The sequence below is a fragment of the Euphorbia lathyris genome, chromosome 2, assembly GCF_963576675.1.
Source record: "Euphorbia lathyris chromosome 2, ddEupLath1.1, whole genome shotgun sequence".
NCBI classification, from domain to species: Eukaryota; Viridiplantae; Streptophyta; class Magnoliopsida; order Malpighiales; family Euphorbiaceae; genus Euphorbia; species Euphorbia lathyris.
This window is the reverse complement of record NC_088911.1, coordinates 47,436,575-47,461,300: the sequence shown is the minus strand read 5'-3', so window position 1 is coordinate 47,461,300 and position 24,726 is coordinate 47,436,575. Positions and strand designations below refer to the sequence as shown.

Sequence of the window (24,726 nt, the reverse complement as noted above, 5' to 3'; positions counted from 1 at the left end):
GTTAGGGCTAAATTTTGACGGAGTGGAGAATCGAACCTCAAACCTGTCAAGCAGAGATTCAATGTCTTACCACTGACCTTAATGACCATATGGTATTTGGTCATTCATTCTTAGAATTCAGGTAGAGGCTATACTTACTTTGTTTTTGATAAAATAAGTATTGTTTTGTATATTTTCACTATTGAATTAATTTTACGCTTCATCATCCAATTGTGGTAATGCGACCGGGCCGCCCTTTTTTCATCATCCAATTGTGAAAATACACATAAAAAAACAAAGTAAGCGAAAGCCAGATCTAAGCAATACTACGTGATCATTAAAAGTCCACGTGATCAAAATGGCATTCTCCATTATTCAAATCTTATCATTCTTTTAATTTTAGAATTTTACAATATACTACAATAAGGTAGATATAATCTAAAAAAATATTAGTATAAATACAATCCATGTAGAAACACATTGAACATTTAGTAACAAAAAAGATTATTAGAAAATGCAGTCAGGCCTCACAAGGCGGGGCGACTTTGTTGCGAATGTAAACCCGCTTCCACAGTAAACTCTCAAAATGACATCTTGGTTCCCAGTGTTTGCACCAAGACTCACAGGTTGAGGGTAGGTGTAGTCACTTGTGTTCCCTAAGCCAAGTTGACCATGTTCACCCCATCCCCATGTCATTATTGATCCATCCGCTGTCATTCGAATATTACGCGACACATGAGCTCCCATTCAAGTGTTGTTCATAAGAAGGAAAATTAAGATTCATAACGTAAACAAATCTTACCTGTTAATAAAGCAGAATGCTCAGCTCCAGCAGCAACCTCTACAACTTTTATCCCTTCAATACTTGAGACTCGTTCCAAAAAAGTATGCGTCAAATCTGCTGGAATGCGAAACACACAGATTTCATATATCAGAATAGCATGCCAATGCTAAGAATGAATATAGAGGACTAACATTTTACTTTGGATAGTAAAATGCAGAAACTACTTTTTCTTAGTTCTAAAAGGCTAATAGATGATAATGTAAAATATTCATGAATTCTAGTGATGCATATAGTTTAAAGCATTCCTTATACGGCAACGTTATGTGTTACCGGTTAAATTCTTCAATGAGCTTATTTTGTCAAGATCACAAAGCGCTCCATGGCGATCACCACCAAGAATAAAGACTTCCCCATCAGCTGTTCAACGTATTCATAAGAACAAGGTATTATACTAAATTTTTAAGAATAGAGAAGCATATTAGGATAGGTGCAGTCAGAAAGATAAAAAGAGTGAACAGATTGGGATTTAAGAAAAAGAAATTGAGCATCTACCAGACAATACTAAAGCATGATTCCATCCAAGAGCGACTTTGACGAACCTTGATGATGAAATCAAACAATGAGGAACATCAACATCAGAAGTGCCAGGAAAGCCTCTTCCCCAAATATACAGATTGCCATCACCTAATTTGACAGGTAAGGTAAATCATCAATATTTAGGAATAAGAATCTAAAAGTGACACCATTTCGAATCATCTATGCAACCTTATTTCATGAAAAAATGATTTTTTGTGGCTTCACATGAATAAGAAACTAGGATAAAAAAATATTGATACTTGAAATTATAATGTACTTCTTACAGCCTAATGACCACTAACCAGATAATGCAGCACTATGATCTCCATTTGCACTGATGCTAACGATTTCAACATCTTCAAATCCACAGGTAACTTGGGGAAGACCAACTGATTTAACCTTACCTTTGGAGATCCCCAATTGATGACGCTTTCCAGCACCAAAAGAGTAAACTAGATTCTGTGAACAATCTGCACTGCTATGACATTACTTATTAACATAAACAAAACAATTGGTATATGCTAAATGTTTTGAAAGTTATGAAAAATTCTTTTACATTTCCATTAATTCCTTTGGCTTTAACAACCCAATTTTATACTACTTTTCTAATTTCATCATCAAATCAAGTAATCCTATTCATCATCACATACTCACTCAACATATTATATAAAAGAAAAATGGCATACAAATCATCATGAAACAGCATCAACACATAATAAGACAATTACAAATTGTGGAATTTGGTGTTCATTAAACAATCACCTTTCAACAAGACAAGTGAATGTCGCATGCCGCATGCTATCTGCTCAACATGCCTATCAGCAAAGTATGAAACTTTAACAGGAGTACTATGTGACTGGTAATCGCCATGCCCAAGCTGACCAAATGAACCATCCCCACATGTAAAAAGGCAACCGCTATCTAATAAAGAGCAACAAATAAAAGATTAATTGTGAAGAAAATCCTCACTACAAATGCATTATCAGTGAATGAGAAAGAAGAGCATAGTCAGAGTAAGAACCTGAAACAAACCCAGAGTGGCTCCATCCAGCAGAGACGTGAGTTATGAAATAATCATCCAATAAATTTACAGGCTTTGGATGTAAACTATTAAGCAACTCTCCATGGCCTAATTCACCAGATGTACCTCTGCCCCATGTTAGTACTTTCCCACCTGCAAATTGATTCAATTTGATCAAAACATCCACAAAACCCCCCAACGATTCGATTAGATTTCAATCGAATAAAAGTGAGTCGCAAGATAAGTACCAGAAGTCAAAGCAATAACGTGAGCGCCGCCGCAGGCAAGGGTGGAGATGGGTCCAGCGGAGGAGGGATAAAGAAGATGAAGTAATTGAGGGAGGTGCTCATCCTCGAGCTTTCCTGTGCCCAGCTGCCCCTCTGTTCCTGCTCCCCAGCTCCATACTTCCTGCTCTTCTCCTTGTTGTTCTTTTGCTCCGTCGGTTTTATAGTTTTCTTCCATCACTTTCTTTCTTTCTGTCGGACAGGGTTCAGAAGCCTATTTTTTAGTTTTGAGTGACAGAGGCAGATGTATATATACGACGCCGTATATCATGTAAGATCTCTTGGATAGTGGACTTGTATCATAGATTTTCCCTTTGTATATTAAAGAAGGGAAGTTTTCATATTTAATGAATCCAACCAGAGTATTTGTGGAAGAAAAGTCCGTGTCTTTCTTTATATGATTAGATTGGATTCTCAAATTCTTGAGATGGTAATAAGAAAAAAATTCATTGTCTTCCTATTTACGTTCCATGATGCAAACAAAGTGATTTGTTTCGTACGTGCTTTCCATCAAATTATGGTTTACCTGTTTTGTCTTCTGTTTCCGACGTTAGAGCAATAATAGCGGCTGTGGAGTAAAAAAAAATGCAACAAAATAAGAACAAAAGCATCTTCACAATATAAAGCAATTTGAATCCTTTTGCTAACCAATTTTCTCATTCAATAATAGTGCTTGTATTCAACTGATCAGTTTCTCGTTCGTTCCTGAAACACTCCTCAAATCAGACAATTTCTTACCCTAAAATCAAACACTGCCTGTCTCTATATGGATCACCAACTAAATACACAAAAATCACATAGCACTTGCCACAACTTAAGCCTTATAACACAAATTTGTACTACTTTTTTATATATAGTTGGTGCAAAACACCATAGACAAATCCAAAATATTTCCAAATGGCGTCTAGCCTTTGCATCCACAAATAATAACAATCACAATAGCAGCTCTAACGTACTCAAACTGCATCCTTTTATTAATTCACGAATGCCATCAATCTGTGCAACCATCCAAAATATCAATTTATTTCCAATAATCTAACTCTTGAAAATTACAACACATTTACATTTTGGCTAAAGAAAGCTTTTCCTAAGTAGGGAAACAAGAAAAAAAAAAAATCCTAGAATGAAAGCCAAAGAGCAATCAAGCCTCAAATTCTTCACTTCACCAATATCTTCTAATTAGTTGATAGCCTTCCATACGACACACTTAGATCCCAGGCATGAATCCAAAAAGAATCACCACACTCCTACTGGTACAAAAGAAGAAAAGCATATGCTAAAGAATATCATCATAGGCAATTATCTCCCTGCCTTTGAAAGGCACATCTAGGCCACCAGGAACATCATTACTGCTACTTCTCGGGTTCACAATGGCAGAAGCAAGCTTATTACTTCGGCCATGTCTGCTTAAGGGTATCTCAGCCCGCAACAATTTGGAGGATGACCCACTTTCTTTTTTACCTCCAATCCCGACTCCCTCTCTCCATTGCGCAAGCGGATCCGTTGCCCATAATACCTGCACCTGCATCAAATCCCGGCGTAAATCAGTCTAATATTATCAGAAATCTGTAACAATTGAAAGCTAGGGTTTTGAATTTCTGATTAATTGAAATTGATAAGGGGGAAATAAATGGCATACTCTTTTGGAATCAACGGTGATGCCAAAGGAAATGTCAAGGGAAGCAGCTATGGCAGCTTCGCCGGAGTCCTTGGAGCGATAAGTTATGTGGCCGACGCCATCACGGTCAATTCGAATCCGAGAGATTGAACCATAGATCTCGAACCTTGACTTGAGGTCGAGAACCGAACAATCCGGCGACAAACCCATAACTAGGAGAGCTGGCGGCGGTGGACGCTTGTCCGGTAGGTCTTGGGTGGAAACCGGAGGAGGGAGCGGGCGACGGCGTTTGGGGTAGGGAGCGCGTTCATGACGGGAGAAGTAGGGTTTGTCTCTCTTGCGACTCATATCAAATTAATGGTTAGAGCTTCAGAGCTTCGAGTCAATGTTCCAGCCAGACGCATTGTTTATGGTCAAGCACGCTTCTTTTAACCCTTGTTTGGAAGGCATCACATTAATTTTGTTTACCAATTAAGGTTAATTCTTACTCCCTCCCGCCTCCAAACTCTAATCTACAAATTGGGATTAATAAAATAAGGATAACTAATTTATTAGTTTCTATATTTTGACAAAACACACTGTTTAGTCCTTGTATTTTTAAAAACACATGGTAAGATCTCTAACTGTTTAGTCCTTCCGTCTGTTTGTTAGATTTTTTTTACCGTTTATGACTTCGGAAATGACTAAATTACCCTTTACTATTTACCTTCAAACTTCAGAAGAGGAAATCCAAATTAGAAGAAGAAGCTATTTGTATGGAGAAAAAGAAAAAGAACAGACCCAATGCTTACGAATTTGAACGATTAAGAAGAAAATCAAGAAAAAGAACACTCAAAGTTGATTTCGGATGCATTAGAGTTTAAAGGAAGGAAAAATAAAGGAAAAGAAGAATGCAAATCCAAATTGACTAACAAAATCTTCATGAGAGTCTAACGGCAGAGACTAAACAGTTCACCGAGAAAAACGTTAGAGACTGAACAGTTCACCGAGAAAAACATTAAGGACTTCACCGTGTGTTTTTGAAAAATACAAAGAATAAACAGTATGTTTTGTCAAAATATAGACACTAATAAATTAATTACCCATAAAATAAATCGAAAGTTTATTAAAATAATTTATCTATGCAAAATAAATATAACTTTTTCTCAGCATATTTAAACTTTTAAATAAAATTAAATTTTTAATCACATTTAAATTCTATAAACTTTAAAATAAAGATAATTTTTAACTTTCATTTACTTAACTCCCTTTTCCTTTCTATTACCTCTTTTAACTTCCACCTACATTAATGGACTAATTACAAATCTAGCCCAATTAAAAGGGTCAATTTACATATTTAACTCACTTTGCTTCAATATCACCAAATTAGACACTTTCATCAACTTTGGACAAGAATACCCATATTTCTATTCGATCCATTCTTCTTCTTCGATCGATTCTTCTTCTTCTTTCTTCTTCGATTGAATCTTCTTCTCCGTTCGATTCTTCTTCTTCTTCTTTCTTCTTCGATTGGTTCTTCTTCTCCTCCTCCTCCTCCTCCTTCTTCTTCTTCTTCTTCCTCTTCTTCAATTTCTGATACCAATCGTTAGCGATTATTGAAGTATTATGTTCAATTTCCCGTAGAAATTGTATGTTTTTAGCTTATATGCATGTTTTTCTTGCTAGTCTTGCCTCTTTCTTCATCTGTAATGGTATTGTTTCAATTTCCTCTATTTTCCACTATTTTCCGTCAATTTCCTCCATTGTTGTCGCATTTATGACGAATTTATCGCATTTCGTCACAAATGCAACAATCGCTGTCGCATTTTGTCGCAAATGCGACAACAGCTGTCGCATTTCGTCGCAAATGCGACAACTTGCTGTCACATTTCGTCGCAAATGCGACAACCATTGTCGCAGATGCGACAAATCTTGTCGCATTTGCGACGAATTCGTCACAAATACGACATCACGGCAGTTCTATTGTTAGATTTTTTTTCTTTCTCATTTTTTAAGATTTCCTTCCTAATCCTCTTCCGCAGACACTAGTTCTTCAAAGGTTGAACGAAACAAAATCTCTTCTCTCTATAAACCACCGTCTTTTCGCTCGTTTGGGATGACGAGAAAGACGTTCAGAATCTGAGGAAGAAGATGAATTGAAATAAGGGTATTCTTGTCCAAAGTGGATGAAAGTGTCTAATTTGGTGATATTAAAGCAAAGTGGGTTAGATATGTAAATGGACCATTTTAGTTGGGCTAGATTTATAATTAGCCCTACATTAATCTCCAAACTCCCAAACAAAGGCTTAACAACGGCCTCCATTTTTTTTACATTTAAGTTTGTTAAAATTGAAAATTAAGTGTTAAAACATAAGTGCTGAATTTTTATTGTTAAATATTATAAATGCTAAAAAGTATTAAATGATGTACTGTTATAAAAATATTAGTGGATAATGTTGACCTTAAGATGTTAAGTTAAATATTTTAACTATCAAAACAAGTGATTTTTAACTTAATTTCCTAATTTAAGTGGTGGAAAAATAACTGTTATTAAACATATTTAAATTAAATAAGTGTTTAATATTTTAATTTAAAGTGATTAAGCAGATCATCAAATAAGGTTGACTTGAGTGGTTAAGAGCCTCAAGTTGCTTAAATTAGATTTCGAGTTCGAGTGGAATCCATTAAAAAGTGTATGACGACTCTCAAACCGAAAAATCGGACAAACTATATAAAAAAAACAACAACAAGGCTAGTCAATCACTTAAGATAAGGTTCCAAAATATTCCAAGAAATTATATATTTACTCTTAATGTTTCCAAGTAAATTTAATTTTATTCATATTTAACAAAAAAATATAATTATTTGACTGTTATATTGGATATTCCAAATAAATTTGTTGAAAAACTGAAATAGTTTCGTATATTTTGACATGTTGTATATAACTATGTTAATAACATAGTGAACATTTTAGTCAGATATTTATTATTAATGTATATGTGGCAGACTTAATTATTGATATTTTGACTGACTGTTTGTAACTGTGTGATAACGTTGGTAAAAAAATCACCAAAGGATATGACAGTCTTCTTGGAATATCTAGTTTAATACTGCCCGAGTGTTCATGCAAGACAATGCTTGGTTGGATCCCAACGAGGGATTATCTGACCCTCAAGCCAGTTCTAATTATAAAGAACCTAAATAATAGCAAAGTAGTGAGTAATATTGCATAATATATTAGAGGGGCCTATTGAGGGAGTAATTCATATAAGAGTTAGTCATATTCTAAATAGAAATAATATGACTTTATTCTATATAGAAAATAATTCTAACAATGCAAGATTTTATCTATTTAGGAATTCACGCTCATTAGAGACTCCTAACCAGAGTAGGACTAGGATACTCAAATTAGAAAGAAACTAGTTTTACACCCGTGCTCTGCACAGTTTTTTTTATTTGATTTTGTCACCATTGGGTGTAGAAATTTGTAGATTAATTTTTTTCTAAAAAAAAATTTACAGATTAAAACTCTAATGAATATTTAAGTACGAAAATTTAGTGTAATCATTTCTTAGTTTATGTCGTTTTCAAATATTGAAGAATAATAAACAATTCAGTCAGTATTATAAAACGCTTCTTTAGAATTTTCATTTTGAGTACGGTTACATGCTTTTCCACCATCATTGCAAGTGAAAAATTTCAATCATTTTTTGGTGGTAACTCTTGAAATGGCTACATATATTTGACCATTGTTGAACGACGAGAAAGATATAATCCAACATGTGTTTTCTTAGCTTTTATTTATTGTCATTGCAACAGATACAACTAAAGGATATTTGTCTCTTTGAAATTTAAAAGGTGATTTCACATCGGATGAGGTCAAAGCAAACCGAAAAATGCAAACCTTCTGTCCAATGTTACAATCCATAATTTTCTCTACTTTTGATCACATGTTCTACTATTTGAGTAATGACTAATTCAACGTCGTTACATAATCCAGAAGTTGATCTATAATGCATATTAACATGCCATGTATTCCAACCTTCAATATCAATTTGTAATTTAAAATCCCGATGAATTTATTTCACATAAAAATTTCGAAATGTAGACATATTCGTTGACATACGATGCATTTTCAACTTTATGGATAGTATCTCAATTTAAGTAACATTTACTATTCTTAATGCATTTTTAACTTTGCAAATAGTATCCCGGTGAAGTTATTTTATTCAAAAAGTAAATTAATAAATACTCCGAAATTATAAATTGCCAATTGAATGCAAAAAGAGGGGCTAGATTGTGAGAAATTATGAATTACAGGCCACTTTAGTTAACTTATAAGGATAAATTAATTTCATTTCTATTGTACTAAATAGTCGAATTTTACTTCAATGGTAAACAATATAGTTTCACTTGATTATTTTCTAAATAGAAAACACAATTCATTGGAAAATGAATAATCTTTAATTCACTTTGCCATTGAGAGATAAGATGTAAGAATGGTAAAATAATACTGGTAAAATAATACTTTTTAATCTTTATTGCATGCATTTTTTACATGTTCCAATAGTTATGTAATCAAACATTGATTTCTCTAAAGATGTGTTTAGAAATGATAATGAAGCTATTGTTAAAGCACGGAATAATATGAAGAATTAATTGAGGATGAAAAATGATAGTAGAAGCATTTCCAATCAACATCTTTACATAATTACTAAACTAAAATTTATGTCTTTATCAGACAGTCCCAGAATTCCAGAATCTCTATCAAATACACTCAATTTTCATACAACTTTTATTTTTATATGGCAATCATAAACGCAAGTGAAGACAGGATTCCAGAATCCATGTCAAATGGATATTAGATAAGAAATAACAAAGTCGAAAACTTATACCTACATCACTCTAAGAAATTTGATTCCATTTTTACCTGCATTCGTGGGGTAGGAAATGAATAATAGTCTTGGAAGTCTATGGTCTTAAAAAATCTTTCCAATTTTTTTATCCGCATTAAACTGATGTCCACAGGTCTTAAGATATAGAAATATTGAAATTCGCCAGAATAGAGTGAATCAAAATCAACTGTAATAGCAAGATACATAAGATTTTAGTCAAAATAGTTTAGGGAGAAGGGTCGAAAATTGAGAGGCATGGAAATGGCTCATCTTCATAATGGTCGAGAATGGCAGATCATAGTTCAAAAAATCAGATGTAAATCAAATTTAACTTTGGTTGAATAAAAAATTGTTAGACAAATGAAAATGCATAATTTGAAACCGCTAATTAAACGCATAAAGAGAAATCAAACTGGTCCAAGTAATTGGACAAAGAATGCTTGGCATTTTCCCCACGGTGATATATCATCTAGCATTTGACACACATGGTAAGAGAGAGATCCAGATGATGCAGATAGACACAAACTGTAATGGGTTAAGGATCGACAGTGATTGAATAGCAGTTGAGGAAATCTATAGATATGAAACAGATGAGAGATAATTAATTCAATGAAAGAAAATGAAACAACTTACCGTAAATAAAAAAATCTTAGTATGCAACATCAACATTTTGTAAGTTGCTTTAAATATATAGAAAAACATTTGTCAGTCAAATCAACACATAATATTCATAAACTACAAAATTGACAACCTGTTGTTTTAGTGTTTGAAACAACTGCATGATTTTATATGCCAAACAAATCTAAATGAATCAGACTCCTTCAACTATATATTTATCACTCTTAATTCTTAAATCCAATAGCGGTGAATATGCTGAAGTTGCAAGACTTTGTTCTCTTCTTTTGTTATGAAAAACTAATCCAATCTGATTCGTTTTCAACGCTTCTTAATACCTGGTAACATGAAGATGCTCTATCTTAGTGGGGAGTTGGCCTGTAATAACTGTATCATCTTGATTTGGTGTACCCCATTCACCCCTTTATAATGACAGTCACTGCCAAAACTTGGACCGCCAAAAACAACCCCTTGATGCATCTAATGGATAGCTGCTCGATCCCTCGAGGCCTCTACCCCTTCATCTTGTTCAACAAAATTCAGTAGTTAGACAGTGTTACCATTGACATAATATGCCATTATTTAAAATTTGATTCTAGCAAGAATTACGTGAGAATTTTCTATGAGCATAACCACAATGAATATTAGAAACACCATTATAGTATTCATTGACCAATAAATTGGTTTTGCTCCGTAGCGTATATCAAAATTGAGATTCATGCATGATAGAGATTATGCCCTCAAAATTTTAATGTTTACACCAAATTAACCAATCTCAAGACACTTTCAATAAAAGGTACAAAGAAATATGGTAATTCTATTATTTAAGCAGCTAATTCATTATACTATATATGGAAGTACCAATGAACCACCTTCTCATCCATTAAAACCATAACATCAGCTGGAACTATAAATGAAAACACATCAAATTACTCACATCAAATAAAAATATCAGTGTTTAACTAACAAATAAAGAAAAAGAAGATTTCCTTATTTCATTCCTAAATTTTCTCATGAAATGAATTAGAGAAAGAACCAAAATTATAATTTATCTGTATGATATATGCTGGAACACACATTTCTATTAGCCAATCATCAAAACTACTGAGCGAACCAGCTTTACACATTCGCAAATTTAAAGATCAAAATACCCATGCCTCATTATGTCATTATAGCTACCACTACTGTTGTGATTGAAACCCTGACTGCTGCTCCTGCTTTAGCTCTTGTAGTACCAGTTACGACTTGGGCCCCTCGAGTAGCCTTCATAAGTCACACTACTTCCCCTAAACAAAAACACACAAATAAGTACTAACAAAGGTCCAAAAAATAAACTGAGGAAAAGAAGTCACAACAAATCTAAGCCAAACAAACATGTGACCATAAATTCTTGAAGGATGATGAAGATTAGAAGGAAGTTATATGTGTAAAATAAAACTATTAAACTCACCAGAAGGAAATATCACACACAAAAGAAATGGTATATGAATTGAACAACCCCAATTATTGAAGAAGAAGAACAGAGAACGGAAGTCTTAACAGATTTGTTACTTGGATGCAATCAAGATTAATGTCAATGGCAAAATGAGAATTAGTAAAATTGGGGAGAATCAATACTTGGTCGGATAATCACATTTCAACATAGTAGATGTAAATGGAAGTAAAAAGCAAGTGAATCAATAAACTTAAGGCATAAATAAAAGCTTAATTCCAAATCTTAGGATAAACATAGAAAAAGAAATTCATCTCACCAGTGACTAATTGGAAAAATAATGTGCATGATCGACAATAGTACCCGTGGGGATAAAAGACAATTCAGAGAAATTTAGCAGTTGATGGAGATAATGTGCACGATCGGCAATAGTGCGTGTGGGGATGAAAGACAATTCAGAGAAATTTAGCAGTTGATGGAGATGGTAGAAACTATAATTTCAGAAATGAGAGTTGGAAAGAGAAATCAAAAAGCAAAGCAATTGTTCACACCGAAAAAAGATGAAAATGTCGAGTATGAATGTGTGTAGCATTTGTTGCAGATGGTTAGAGAGAGAGAGGGGGGGTGGGAGAAGTGAAACGGTGATCCATATGAGTGGAGGATGAGCAGTTACTGAGAGGGAGATAGAAGCAGTTGAGGAAATGGGTAGAGAAGATGAAGATAGGCACCGAGAGAGTGTTTCCGAAAATGTAGATTAGTTGATAGAGATGGAGGGGGGGATTGAGGGACTGGGGGGAGGAACAGTTGAGGGAATTTTGTGGAAATGAATTAACGTGTAATAACATTATCCTACAAATGTAAGAAAATGACACGTCAGCTTTAGATGTTCCAGGAGATGACACATCATCATTAGATACTTCTCCTTTAGTATATAGTAATAGATGTGCTTCTAGAATATCAAATGGAATATTTGGTCTAACAAAGATGATCCAATTAAATACCATCTAAGCCAGAACTAAAATATTCACATTCATCGTCAAAAGCCCCTTATAAGCGTAACCTAATGTTTTAAGACTAGTATAGACTTTTGCGGTTCTCAAGAAAAAACTACTTTCTTCGAGAATGTTCTTCATAATTTTAAAGTATGTCATATGCTTTGTCATGTATTCAGGGGACATGAATTGGTTCCTAATTTTATATTTGAGGAGGTTATTGAAAGAGGACACTCCATCTTTTGATGTTCTTCTCCGAGACCTAAGCTTTTGCAATCTTTGCTTCTTCAAGCTTCAAGAATCAACAAGTTTCTAATTTTTATTACATTATTTCATAAGGATTGATTTCAATTTTATTTGTTATGTAATAGAAAAGAAAAATTAAATTCAATATCAATTAGAGGAATAACACAATAACCTAAATTCTATAATAGCCAATCACTTAATAAGATAAGGTACAAATTACTCCAATAAGTTTCTTAAGAGAAATTGGAAAAGTTCATTAAACCGTAAAAATTGAGTCTTGAAACAATATAGATTTTAGAAAGCTTGGAACAAAAAAAAAGAAGTAAAAAATTTATCACTGGAAAGAGCACTCAAGTATCAGCTACCTTATTTGCTAATTTAGGAGAAAAAGACATTAAAATGTTGTTTCTATTAAGAACAGGATCTTTGCAATCTTAGATAATGCTTCTAAACTCTGAGATGCCATCCTTGTGTGAAGAGATGTTATCCGCCATAGTCTCAGAGTCTGTTCCCATAATCACATCATGGATACCTAAATTTATAACATGTTTTATATTGAACCGTAAAAGCAAGAGCCTCTACAGTCTTAGAATCTATATGTCGTTCCTCAAAACCACTAAAACAACTTACAAAATGACGATCTGCTTCCTTTATAACCCCGCCCCATCCATGACAATTTTCTGCAAAAAATAAAATAATTGGCGACATTAACATTACAAATGAGCTTGTGAGATGAATGATTATGCTAATGTGCTAAAGCTGGAAGGTTGGGAAAGTTAAAGCTTTGCTCGTTAGAAGTATGGTGGGGAAAGGCGAATTCCATTGCAAAACTTGTCATTTTGCTGACGTCAAGTAGACCAAAGAATTGTAACTTTACACAATCAACTCAACTGGGCATGAGCACATAACTGTAGAAAATAATCTCATAAAATCTATATGTTTTGCATGTTGTCCACTGAATAGTCATACATGTATCTGGATCTAGCAATTCTCATAAAAAAGTAAAGAAAATCAGAGAGGAATTCATTGTGAGGAAGCTCAAATGTGATTGGTACATTGAATTGATCCAGAACCTTAAAAGTCAACCAAAACGGAAAGGAGTTTAAGCCTAATTTGGGATAGTGTATTGATTTTTATCTACCATTTTTTCAATTAGTAGCTTTGGAAGTGGAAGATGACTTTACACATGCTTCATCACTTGAGTAGAGTATCCATTGGCTCTAATCTTATTAATTTAATGTAAAAATAGAATTGTGATCTTATTGGTTTACTTAAGCGGTGCCACAGACTGTTCCTAATAAGTAGGCTACTTGTATGTAGAATCCTGCATACTAGAATCACTTGGGTTAGATTTAGTTGATATTATACAACTTGTAAGTTTTAATTAGTTTTTATTGCTTTCCGGTCCTTATATAAAGGCAGTTGTAGTTTGTAAACATATCATTAATTTGATCATTTAATTTTCTCACCTACTTTTTTTCATCTTCTTTCCTTATTTACTTTGAAATTGATATATATGGCTTCTTTCTCCATGATAGAAATTTCTTCCTTAACCATGGAGGATTAGTTCATTTCAGGCAAAACCAACCAATGGCTGGTGGTTCAATATGTTATTCTTCTTGTTCTAATGTATAATAACTATTAAGAGAATCTTTAACAGCCTCTTAATTGGATTCTTAAGTTAAACTTTGAGGAGGGAGTTAAAAACCAACTCCAATAGCATCTTCATCCTCTCTATTATTAATGAGCTTCTAGTACCTCCTTATTTCATTTTTTATTAATAATTTATTATTGAGCAGTCACTCTTCTCTCATTATTGGTAAATATAACAATACTTAATCATTTTAATGATAAAATAATAAATAATGAGTGAATATGAGGAGTATATTATTGGAGATGATATGTATTAGTCACCCCTCAAATCAATAAGAGTCAATTATTTATATTATTTTTAGAGAGTGAACTAAAAGTCTCTTGGAGATCCTCTAAGAGATTAGTTATTGAGGAACTTAAATGTATGAAACGGGTCGGTTCATATTAAAACTAATTAATTGCAAGGAGACTTAGATTAAAAGGTAGAAAACTCATTAATCATATTTACGCTAGGATTGGAGACCTCAAAGGCCTAAATGTTAAAGGCGATCCTTAGGAATTTGTTTTCCTATTCTCGTACTTAATCATTAGGAATGCAAGGAGGCTTGGTTGGTAAATGGTTAAGAGATAATGGGAAGACATGATGAGACTTGACTCATGTGAATTTAATGAAAGATACTTTATATCCTTATAATTTATTCATTTGAATAAGTAAATGATTGAGAACTACATGTTCTAGCCGTAGTCTGATTGTTCTTTATATATTTGTTTATTCCTCTGTTATTTTATCAACCTGTTCTCTTTTTATTCAGATTTACTTCCTAGTCTACCTTCATAAGGATATACATGTTTTATATTAAACCAACATTAATGAAAACCCTATATGAACTGATTGTTCGACCCATTAAGTGTTTAAAATTATTCACTCAATCGCCTTGGAGACGGTAATTTACTCATCATTTTATTAGTTGTACCTAATGTACTTGTTTTTTTTTTGATAATAATGCATATATATTTCAATAGATAATCAGATACGAGTATATGAAAATAGTAAGGATTAAAACCTTACCCATACATAGGCCAAAGCCTAATATAAAATCCACAAAGGGAATAGAAAGACTACAAAGAGCAAAAGATGCCACAAAGGGAATAAAACGACTACAAAGAGTAAAAAATACCATAAAAGGTACGTACCTAATGTACTTGTTAGTGTTCACCTTTTAGAACAACGTTATTCTTTTTGAAGCTTATGACAATTAAAATAATGCTTGATGTGCATAAAACAATATGACATATCACAATTCAATTCAAATAAAAATTACTGAGTTGTTTAGCATATTACTCTATTTTCAGTTTACAAACACGTTAGAAGCGACAAATAAAAGTAAATGAGGAACTAATAAGTAATAACCCCAAAAAATAAATTCAAGGACATTTACAATTTCACCCCTAGGCATTCCCTAAGCCTTCATTCCTTCCATGTCACTAAATATAACTCTATATATATATATAAAAAGAGTTAGGAAACTCAAAATGATGGAGAACAATACAAAAATCTCCTTTGGAGAGGGTGTTGTTGTGACTAATGGTGCCTTGGAGGGCACAATTCATGGTTGGGGATATGCCATATGGCCTATCCTCCACCTTTTGGCCTCAAACAAGGTTTTCTACTCCTCCAAACACTCACAAATGTTGGTAACTTTTAAAAATTCTAAACACACGCACACGCATATATATTATAAGAAAAACGCTTTGTAAAACACAAAAACAGATGAGAACAAAAGAAATTAGGCATCTAGAAAAGCCCCAGCCATAACTAGTGTGCCCTAGAAGGGGGACTAGCTGCTGGTCACTACTAGAGCCTATGAATTCTTGTTTCTTTGTCAAAAATGTATTTTTCAAGATATGTGATCCTTTTTTCATGTTCGTAGTCTAATAGAAACTTATTATATCCTAATGTCTAAACTCGTGAAAGAAAATGAACTGAAAATGATGAAAACATCCAAAAATAAAGAAATGAATCAAAATCGAACAAGAAATATGTTTATGGGACCCGAATAGAGGAAGCGGGTGAAGTGAGTAACCGCCCCGAATTCCTAAATGGAGCACTAAAACTCCCACTCAGGACAAACGATACCACGTTTATTGCCACGAAAGCCACGAGAGGGGGCATGACCTAAAAAGGAGTAACCGCCCTCGGAACATGGCCTGGAAGGGGTAACCGCCCTCGGCGGTTACTTAAGAACACTTATAAAAAGCCCTAAGGCCAAAGGGGGAAAGGTACATTCACATTTTTTCACACAATACTATTGTCAATTTACCAACCCTCCTACAAAAACTGACTTGATCGTCGGAGAGTTTTCCTGGAGATCCTGTCTCCGGTTCTGTTTTGCAGGTAACTACGGCGGAGATCATCAAATCAGATCCAGCAAGTTATCATTGGTGCGGTGAGCGTGGACCTTTTTTTACCAACATTTGGTTAAAGGTACACAAAGAACATGTCAGAACCATCACGAACGACCGGCGTTACAACCAGATCCACTAGTATGAACTCAAGGGGTCCACGGATTGCGAATTCGCAACCTGCAAGTACGCAGCCTGTGGTGCCTAGCTCGTCAAGCCCTTCGGGACAGTTGAGTCCCTTATTGGAGGTTCAAGTGCAAAATGAAATGGAGATGTCCAATAGCGATTTCGTACAAATGGCAGGACAAGTCTTGGCTTCAAATATGAGCCAAGCGGCGGGGGATCGAATGATTAGTTTGTTAACCACAATGGCCGATCATAATACCGCCGTGGCGGCTGCTCCTCAACAACCTGTTTTTGTCTCCACACAACCATCGACTACTGCCGCCATATCTGCGCTTCCGCAGCCATCTCGAGAGCTAACCCAGATAGGTCAGAGTAGTCGCATGAACCCACGCAGCCATCCCAGCAACTACTCGTACCACGATCCTAGTATGACGATCCATCCGTCCTGGCAAACATCCCAACCGACATCGGGAATGCCAGGAATCCTTCCACTACAACACACGGAACCCTTGGTTAACGGGCATTCAGAATTAATGGCGTCTGGGGCGAATACGTTTGGGCAGGAGCACACCTGGAACTTTGATCCTATAACCGGACGACGGCTAGAACCACGGCGAGAACAAATCTCAACATCAATTGGCAGGTGGATGCCACCTAGAGTTCACCAGCAGCGGATGGAAGAGGTTCGGCGAATACCCAATCTTGAGTTGGAAGATCACCTACGGAACATGATGGAGCGAATGGGGTACACGCCTAGGGCGAGAGCAGAGGTGCAGAGTGATTCGCCTTTTGCTCCGTCGTTGCGAGAATTTATACCAGATCACAGGATAAAGGCCCCGGTGATACCTAAATATTATGGGGATCCTAATTCTGATCATGAGGCTCATGTCAGGAACTACAGAGAATTAATGGATGTTGCGGGAGCGAGTGAAAGTATAATTTGCAGATTATTCTCGACCACTTTGGGCGGAGCGGCATCTGATTGGTTTCGGTCTTTACCTGCTGAATCTATTCACAACTGGAATCAATACAGTCGTGATTTCTGTGCCAAGTTCGTGGGTTGTAAAGCGGCAGATGTGACGGATAGGCAGCTGAAGGAGATCAAACAGAGGAACTATAATTCCCTAAGGGAATTTGTTGTCGCATTCAACGATATTCTGGTGCGGTTGCAGAACCCGAATATCGTGAGCATCCGCAACATCATGGCGGATGGAACCACGGATTGGAGCATGCGGGAGGAAATCATCCGCAATAAGCCCACAGTGGCTGAACTCATGAAGATAGCAAAGGAATTCATGGAAGTGGACGATGTCAACAGAGAACATAGAGCTCAAACCCGGAGGGAGAGAGATGCTGCTAGATCCACTTCGGACAATCGACGCCAGACCCAGTCCAAGGGTAATTTTGTTCGCAGGGGCGATCGCTCCTTTCAAGGGGGAGGATATCAAACACCATTGAATACGACTCGCTAGGAGGTGTTACTTTGGATCGAAAAGAACCCCCTGAAGAAGGATGTGCGGTTCCCCGAGGCGAAAGGCCGAACTAGTTTGGGGCGATATCCTAACAAATATTGCAGGTTCCACAGATTGAACGACCATGACACGAACGATTGCTATGAACTGAAGAAGGAAATAGAAAGGCTAATTGAGAGGGGAAAGCTAGGCCAATTCGTAAGAAAAGAAACGATTGATGAGAAAACAACGCTCCCGCATGAGGGAGAAGCAAGGCCCGAAAAGAAACAGAAGAAAGGGGTGATAAACATGATAGCTGGCGGGATCTATGAGCCGCCAACAAAAAGGGCTCACCGTGAACAGCGAAAAAGCAACACGCATAGGGGGGATGCCCTCAATTACTCATTTACGCGAATCACGGAGCCGCATGCGGATGCTTTGGTGATTAACATGGCTGTAGAAGGATGGGACGTCAAGCGGGTCCTTATTGATACTGGCAGTTCTTGTAATGTTATTACTCGGACTGCATTCAACAAGTTGGGAATTAATGACGAGCGAGTGGAACATACCTTCATGGATGTAACTGGTTTTGGAGGTCAATCGTCTCAAACAAGTGGACAAGTGGTGTTGGAAGCAGAAATGGGCGATAAGAATCTAAAATGGCGAGGTGATCTAGAATTCGCAATTGTTGATCTCCCGTTGGCCTACAACATAATTCTGGGGCGTCCGTTCCTATCGAAAACGGAATCGCTCATCTCAATAAAGCACTTGACATTACATTTGCCAACACACCAAGGGCGAGTCATAGTTGAAGGTGATCAACTTGTGTCTCAACAAGCCTATACATTGTCACTTGAACCAAAGCCAGGTGAAGAGGATAAAGTTGATGAGAAGTTGCCGGCAGAAGCATTAGGAGAAACAGAACTATTCGCCATCTCAAATGACAAGAATGTACGAATAGCGGCAGGACTCCCCGAGGAAACAAAGAAAGCCATTACCGAGGTGTTGATCCAATGCGAGTCGGCATTCGCCGCTCCGAATGAAGTGCTGAAAGGGATAAGTCCAGATATAGCAACCCATCGTTTGAATGTGGACAAAGGTGCAACCCCAGTGCGACAGAAAAAGAGAGGACACGCTCCAGAGCGGCAGAAGGCGATTGAAAAAGCTGTGGCGGATTTGCTAAAATCAGATGCAATTCGAGAAGTCACCTATCCGGAGTGGCTAGCCAATGTGGTGCTAGTCAAAAAGCCAAATGGAACGTACAGAATGTGTGTCGACTTCAAGGATCTGAATAAAGCTTGTCCGAAGGATATGTATCCGCTACCTAACATTGATATATTGGTAGATGGAACTGCAGGATTTGAAGCTTTATCGTTCACCGACGTGAAATCCAGTTACCACCAGATACCCATGGAGAAGGCGGATGAAATCAAAACATCATTCATAACTCATCAGGCGATTTATTGCTTCAAGGTGATGCCCTTCGGATTGAAAAACGCAGGAGCAACATACCAGAGGATGATGAACAAGATATTTTCAGACAAGTCAGGCGAGAACTTCTCAATCTACGTAGATGACATGATCATCAAAAGCAAGAAGATGCGAGACCACCCGCAGGATATCAAAGAAATCCTGGAAGTGCTAATCAAATATGGCCTCAAGTTGAACCCAGAAAAATGCACGTTCGGAGCAAGGGCAGGAAAATTCCTGGGTTTCATTGTTAGTGGCAAGGGAGTTGAGGCGAATCCTGAGAAGGTTAAAGCAGTAATGGAGATGAAAACTCCGAGGAACGTAAGAGAAGTACAAAGACTAAATGGGCGGTTGGTGGCATTAGGGCGATTCATATCATGCTCGGCTAGAAGATGTCTACCTTTCTACAATGCCATCAAAAAATCTAAGTCCTTTGAATGGACGCCGGATTGTCAAGAGGCATTTGAGGGTATAAAGCGACTGCTATGCTATCCGCCTTTAATGAGCAGGCCGGAGGACGGAGAAGATTTATTTCTTTACGTATCCATCACCAGTATGGCGATATGCACTGTAATGGTGCGAGAAGAAGAGGGCCAACAATATCCAGTGTACTATGTGAGCAAGGTCTTGAAGGATGCAGAACTTCGGTATTCGAAGTTGGACAAAATGGCTCTCGCGGTGATAACCACGGCGGCTAGGCTAAAACCATACTTTCAGGCGCATACTATCATTGTGAGAACCGGAATTCCAATGCGGAAGGTACTGCAGAAACCTGACACATCCGGCCGATTAATGGAATGGTCAATTCGCCTGGGGGAATTCGATATTCGCTACGAAGGAAGACCAGCACTAAAGGGTCAAGTACTTGCCGATTTCGTGAATGAATTCACGTGGGATGAAGATGAACGTCCAAAGGCACAAAAAGAAGAGTGGAGCATGTTCACAGATGGGCATTATCCACAGATGGGGCTGGACTGGGAGTCGTCATCAAAGGCCCGGAGGTTATTCGCCTGTACTATGCGGCAAAGTTAACTTTCAAAACTACCAATAATGCCGCAGAGTATGAAGCAATGATATGCGGATTGAAGCTGCTTAATGAACTTACGCCAGAAAGAGTGGTGATCTACAGCGATTCTAAACTCATGATAAATCAGATCACAAAAAACTATCTGGTGAAACAAGAAGATCTGGTCAAATACCATCAGATAGTCGGCAGATTGACGCAGGAGTTAACACACAAGGGAGTCGTCTGGGAAATGGTGCATGTTCCAAGAGGCCAAAACACAAAGGCTGATGAACTGGCAAAAGCAGCGGTGAGTAGAGAACCATGGAATCAAAAAGCATGCAATTTGGAGATAAGATCCGCACCGGCATTTGAAGTCGATCAGATTATGGTCATTGAAGAGCTGGAAGATGATGAAGATTGGCGGATACCTATCCGCCAATATCTGGAGCAGGGAGATTTGCCAGATGACAAAAGCCTAGCCAGAAAGCTAATTGGGCAATCGGCGAGATACTCAATTTGAGATGGAACTTTGTATCGAAAATCATATACATGTCCATGGTTGAAATGTGTTAGCCGCAATGAAGGAGACTACGTACTGCGAGAACTCCATGAAGGAATGTGCGGCGCACATGAAGCATCCGCGGCGTTGGCAAGAAATGTCAAGTTAATGGGATACTATTGGCCAAAGGTGATGGAGGATTCCCAGAAGATGGTAGCGGAATGTCACAGCTGTCAAATCCATGCGAATGAAAAACACGTTCCCGGAGCCGAACAAATCTCTATAATGACGGCATGGCCATTCGCAACATGGGGAATCGATATAGTGGGTCCATTCCCAGAAACGACAAAGAAAAGGAAGTACTTGGTAGTCGCAGTTGACCACTTCAGTAAATGGGTAGAAACGGAGGCAGTAACCGCTCAAACACCTGAACGAATGATCGAGTTCTTACGAGAGACATTATCATGCGATTTGGAATCCCGCAAAAGCTTATAACTGACAACGGCACCCAGTTCAACTGTGTCAAGTTCAAAGCATACTGCGAAAGCATGGGGATCAAGAATCATTTTTCTTCCGTAAACCATCCCCAATCGAATGGTATGACAGAGGTTACCAACAGGGCCATGATTCAAGGTATCAAGAAGCGGCTAGGTGATAAAAAAACAGGTTGGGCGGATGAGATACCCCATATGTTATGGGCATACAGAACTTCTGTAAAAGCAGCAACTGGCGAAACACCTTTCTCGCTGGTTTATGGAGCCGAAGCAGTCCTACCTGTTGAAATCAAGTCGCCTACAGATCGAATAATTTATTATTGAGACACACAAAATCCTATCAACATTAGAGATGCATTGGATTCTGTCGAAGAACGAAGAGAAAAAGCTTACATGCGAATGGCATTGTACCGCAATAGAATCAAGAAATATCATGACAGAAGGGTGCGAAAAGTGATAATCAACGAGAACGACTTGGTCTTGAAAAAAGCGGACAAAATACAATCCAGAGATGGCAAAGGCAAATTAGGCGTCAACTGGATCGGACCATACAGAGTATCCAAGAAGCTGGGACCATCAACTTTTGAAATAGAAGAAATGACCGGAAAAAAGCTCCCGCGCACCTGGAATCTAGAAAATCTGTGCCTATATAAACGGGTCGGGTAGTTCAGGGAAATGACGAGTACTATTTTTCCTTTTATGAGTTTTTTCCCACTGGGTTTTCTGATAAAAGGTTTTAATGAGGCTTTGATCCCGCACATTTCATATACCAATGTAACAAAAAGTCTTTTCTTTTATCAATAAAGATGTTTAATTGTTGCATACGGCGTTTGAGTGCGGATCCTTTTTAGGACAACCACTTCAGTGTGTTATCTACAAACAAAAGGCGGGTAAATCGCGCAAAAACCTTATGGTTAAACTTAAAAACACATAAATGTGTTGCCTATTAAGAAAGGCAGATGCATGATTACGCATCACTCGCAAAAACCTTATGGTTGAACTTAAAAACACATAAATGTGTTGCCTCTTAAAGAAAGGCGGATGCATGATTACGCATCACTCGCAAAACCTTATGATTATATTATTTTCGAAAGAAAAATTATAAGATAAGGCATAAAATTAAGCGAATTAACGAGTACTCAAAAAATTGCAAAAAGGGTCTGGCCACCCTAGCGGAAACGAAACTAAACTACGAGGAAATACAAATATGGAGTCGGCAAAAGGGCAAGGGTCACGTATGAAAACAAAGGGCAATAAGGAATAAAGCAACAATCGCACGTATAGGTAAAGCGGCAAGCAAAAGAAAATATATATATACGGGCGGTTTGTTACATACAACAGTCCAGATATAAATCAAACTATGCTACAGCTTCCTTTCCTTCACCCCTATGGCCCTCCTCGCCTTCAGCGGCTCCCTCATCTCCTCTAGTGGGCGGATCTGCTTCAAGCGAATCCTCAACCCTCGAATCAGTAACCGCTTCAGAGGGCGGTACCTCTTGCTCAGGCTGAGAAAGGTCTTGTGGTGCCTCTTTTTCCGCGTTCTGAGTAGGGATCTCGCAGCTAATTGGAGGGTTCTGAAAACTCTGCCAATCTAAGAAGAGTACCTCATCCATATCAGCATCCTCGGCTTCCAGCTTGTCCCACTTCTCAGTTAGATCCTTTTCGGGGATGGGAACCTTGGGGCGGTTAAGTACTCGATCTGGATGCCCATGCTCATAAGCAGCATGAATTCGCTCCCCATACCAATAGATGCGAGCACCATCTTCGGCTAGAATCTCCTCAGCTTTCTTCTTTTGCATCTCCAGAGCCTCCTTGGATGAATTTAGATCATCAAGGACCTTTTGCAGCTCGTTGGACTTAGCCTGGAGGGATCTGAGAGCTTCCTCCTTCTCGCTCATAACCTTCTGACAAGCGCCTTTAAGAGCCTTTACCTTCCCTTGGACATCATCATAAAGCGACTTCTGAGTCGCCAATTCAGTACCAAGGTTCTCCAACTCTTTAGCGCGTTCAGCGTCCCTTAGGAGAGCACCCTCCGCGAAGTTAATAATCTGCATAAAAGATGATTCGCAGATAATAAGAGCGGATAGAAATGTGCGGTTACTACAAATGTAAGATCCTTGAAAGAGAATATCACAAGTAACAATATACCTCTATGGCCCGCTTCTCAATCCCCTCCATAGCAGTAGGAAGCGGCACTTGCTCTCGCACGCGGGAAGCAGAGGGGAGTCGCCCAAGGACATTGCATATGGAAGAAACAATGTCCCTACACGAGAAGCTCACGGCCATGCCAAAGGTCCTAGTCCACCACCCACTGATATCGGGAATTGGCTGCGAATGCATAAGGAGAAAGATCAGGAGAACAACAGATAACTCTTAAGGAAAAATTAACAACATAAAAAAGGGGAATAGATCAATATACCTCGTGGATTGGTGTACTGCTTTTTCCTTTGGACGAGGCGGATACAGGTGTACCGCCAACAGTGAGGGACACAGAAGCGTTTTTCTTTCTGGGACGAGAAGACTCTGTATCCGCAGTATTCTTCCGCTTCCTAGTTAAGGGAAGGTCCTCGGAAGCAGAAGCTGGACCTTGTGAAATGGAGGCCCTTGCGGGAGAAGCCGCCTCGATAGAAGTAATCGCCCCTCCAGGAGAATTCGCCCCTACGACTGAAGTGTTTCCCTCCATTCGCCTCTTCCTTCTCGCTAGGGCTTTAGCCTCCCGATCTGCAGCGAGTTGAGATAAAGGATCACCCCTGCAAAGGGTTAAAAGAAATCATCAACTTGGAAATAAAAAGTACCTTATACAAAAACGCGATAAGGGATATAGACAACGTGATCCCCCTCGCGATAGGCAATCGCCACTCGGCTCCTTAGCATGTGGAAAGCCTGATCATATGTCCATACAAAGGGAGGAGTACCCTTCAAAAACTTGATCACAGTGGATTCTTCCTCGCTGGGGTAACCGAAGTTCAAACTCTTTACATTTGGTCGGCCCCAACGGCGAAGGAAGTTCGGATTCCCTTCGTGAAACTTGATGAAGAAATAAGATCGGTCCCACTCGCGGATTTTGTTAAGCTTCTCGTCAAAACCATAGTAACCGCTCTGACGGATGAAAGTAAAATACCCCGCCGAACTTTTGAAATGATGAAGCTTGGAGAAAATTTTGAGCGAGAAGGGAACCTCCAGACAATCCGCCAGAAATTTGTCCAGAGTTAAATCGGCCCATCCATTGGGATGCAACTGACCGGGTGCGATTCCATAACCGC

At 37.8% G+C, this 24,726-nt stretch overlaps 2 protein-coding genes across 3 annotated transcripts; both read right to left on the bottom strand.

The window, feature by feature from the left end:
* Positions 1-323: 323 nt before the first annotated feature.
* Positions 324-3,112, bottom strand: LOC136218077 (ultraviolet-B receptor UVR8). 2 transcript variants are annotated; one of them, XM_066004823.1, is made up of 8 exons: positions 2,609-3,112; positions 2,361-2,513; positions 2,102-2,260; positions 1,642-1,809; positions 1,316-1,447; positions 1,094-1,180; positions 782-877; positions 324-689 (listed from the first exon to the last, which is right to left on the bottom strand). In XM_066004823.1, exons 1-8 carry the CDS (start codon positions 2,820-2,822, stop codon positions 487-489), a joined length of 1,212 nt encoding a protein of 403 aa, XP_065860895.1. In that variant the 5' UTR covers positions 2,823-3,112; the 3' UTR covers positions 324-486. The 2 variants fall into 2 exon arrangements, with proteins under 2 accessions (XP_065860895.1, XP_065860894.1); XM_066004822.1 differs by having other exon boundaries at positions 782-880; positions 2,609-3,108.
* Positions 3,113-3,641: 529 nt separating this feature from the next.
* Positions 3,642-4,676, bottom strand: LOC136218076 (uncharacterized protein At1g27050). The gene is made up of 2 exons (XM_066004821.1): positions 4,284-4,676; positions 3,642-4,166 (listed from the first exon to the last, which is right to left on the bottom strand). The coding sequence occupies exons 1-2, from the start codon at positions 4,608-4,610 to the stop codon at positions 3,921-3,923; spliced, it is 573 nt and encodes a 190-aa protein (XP_065860893.1). The 5' UTR covers positions 4,611-4,676; the 3' UTR covers positions 3,642-3,920.
* Positions 4,677-24,726: the final 20,050 nt, after the last annotated feature.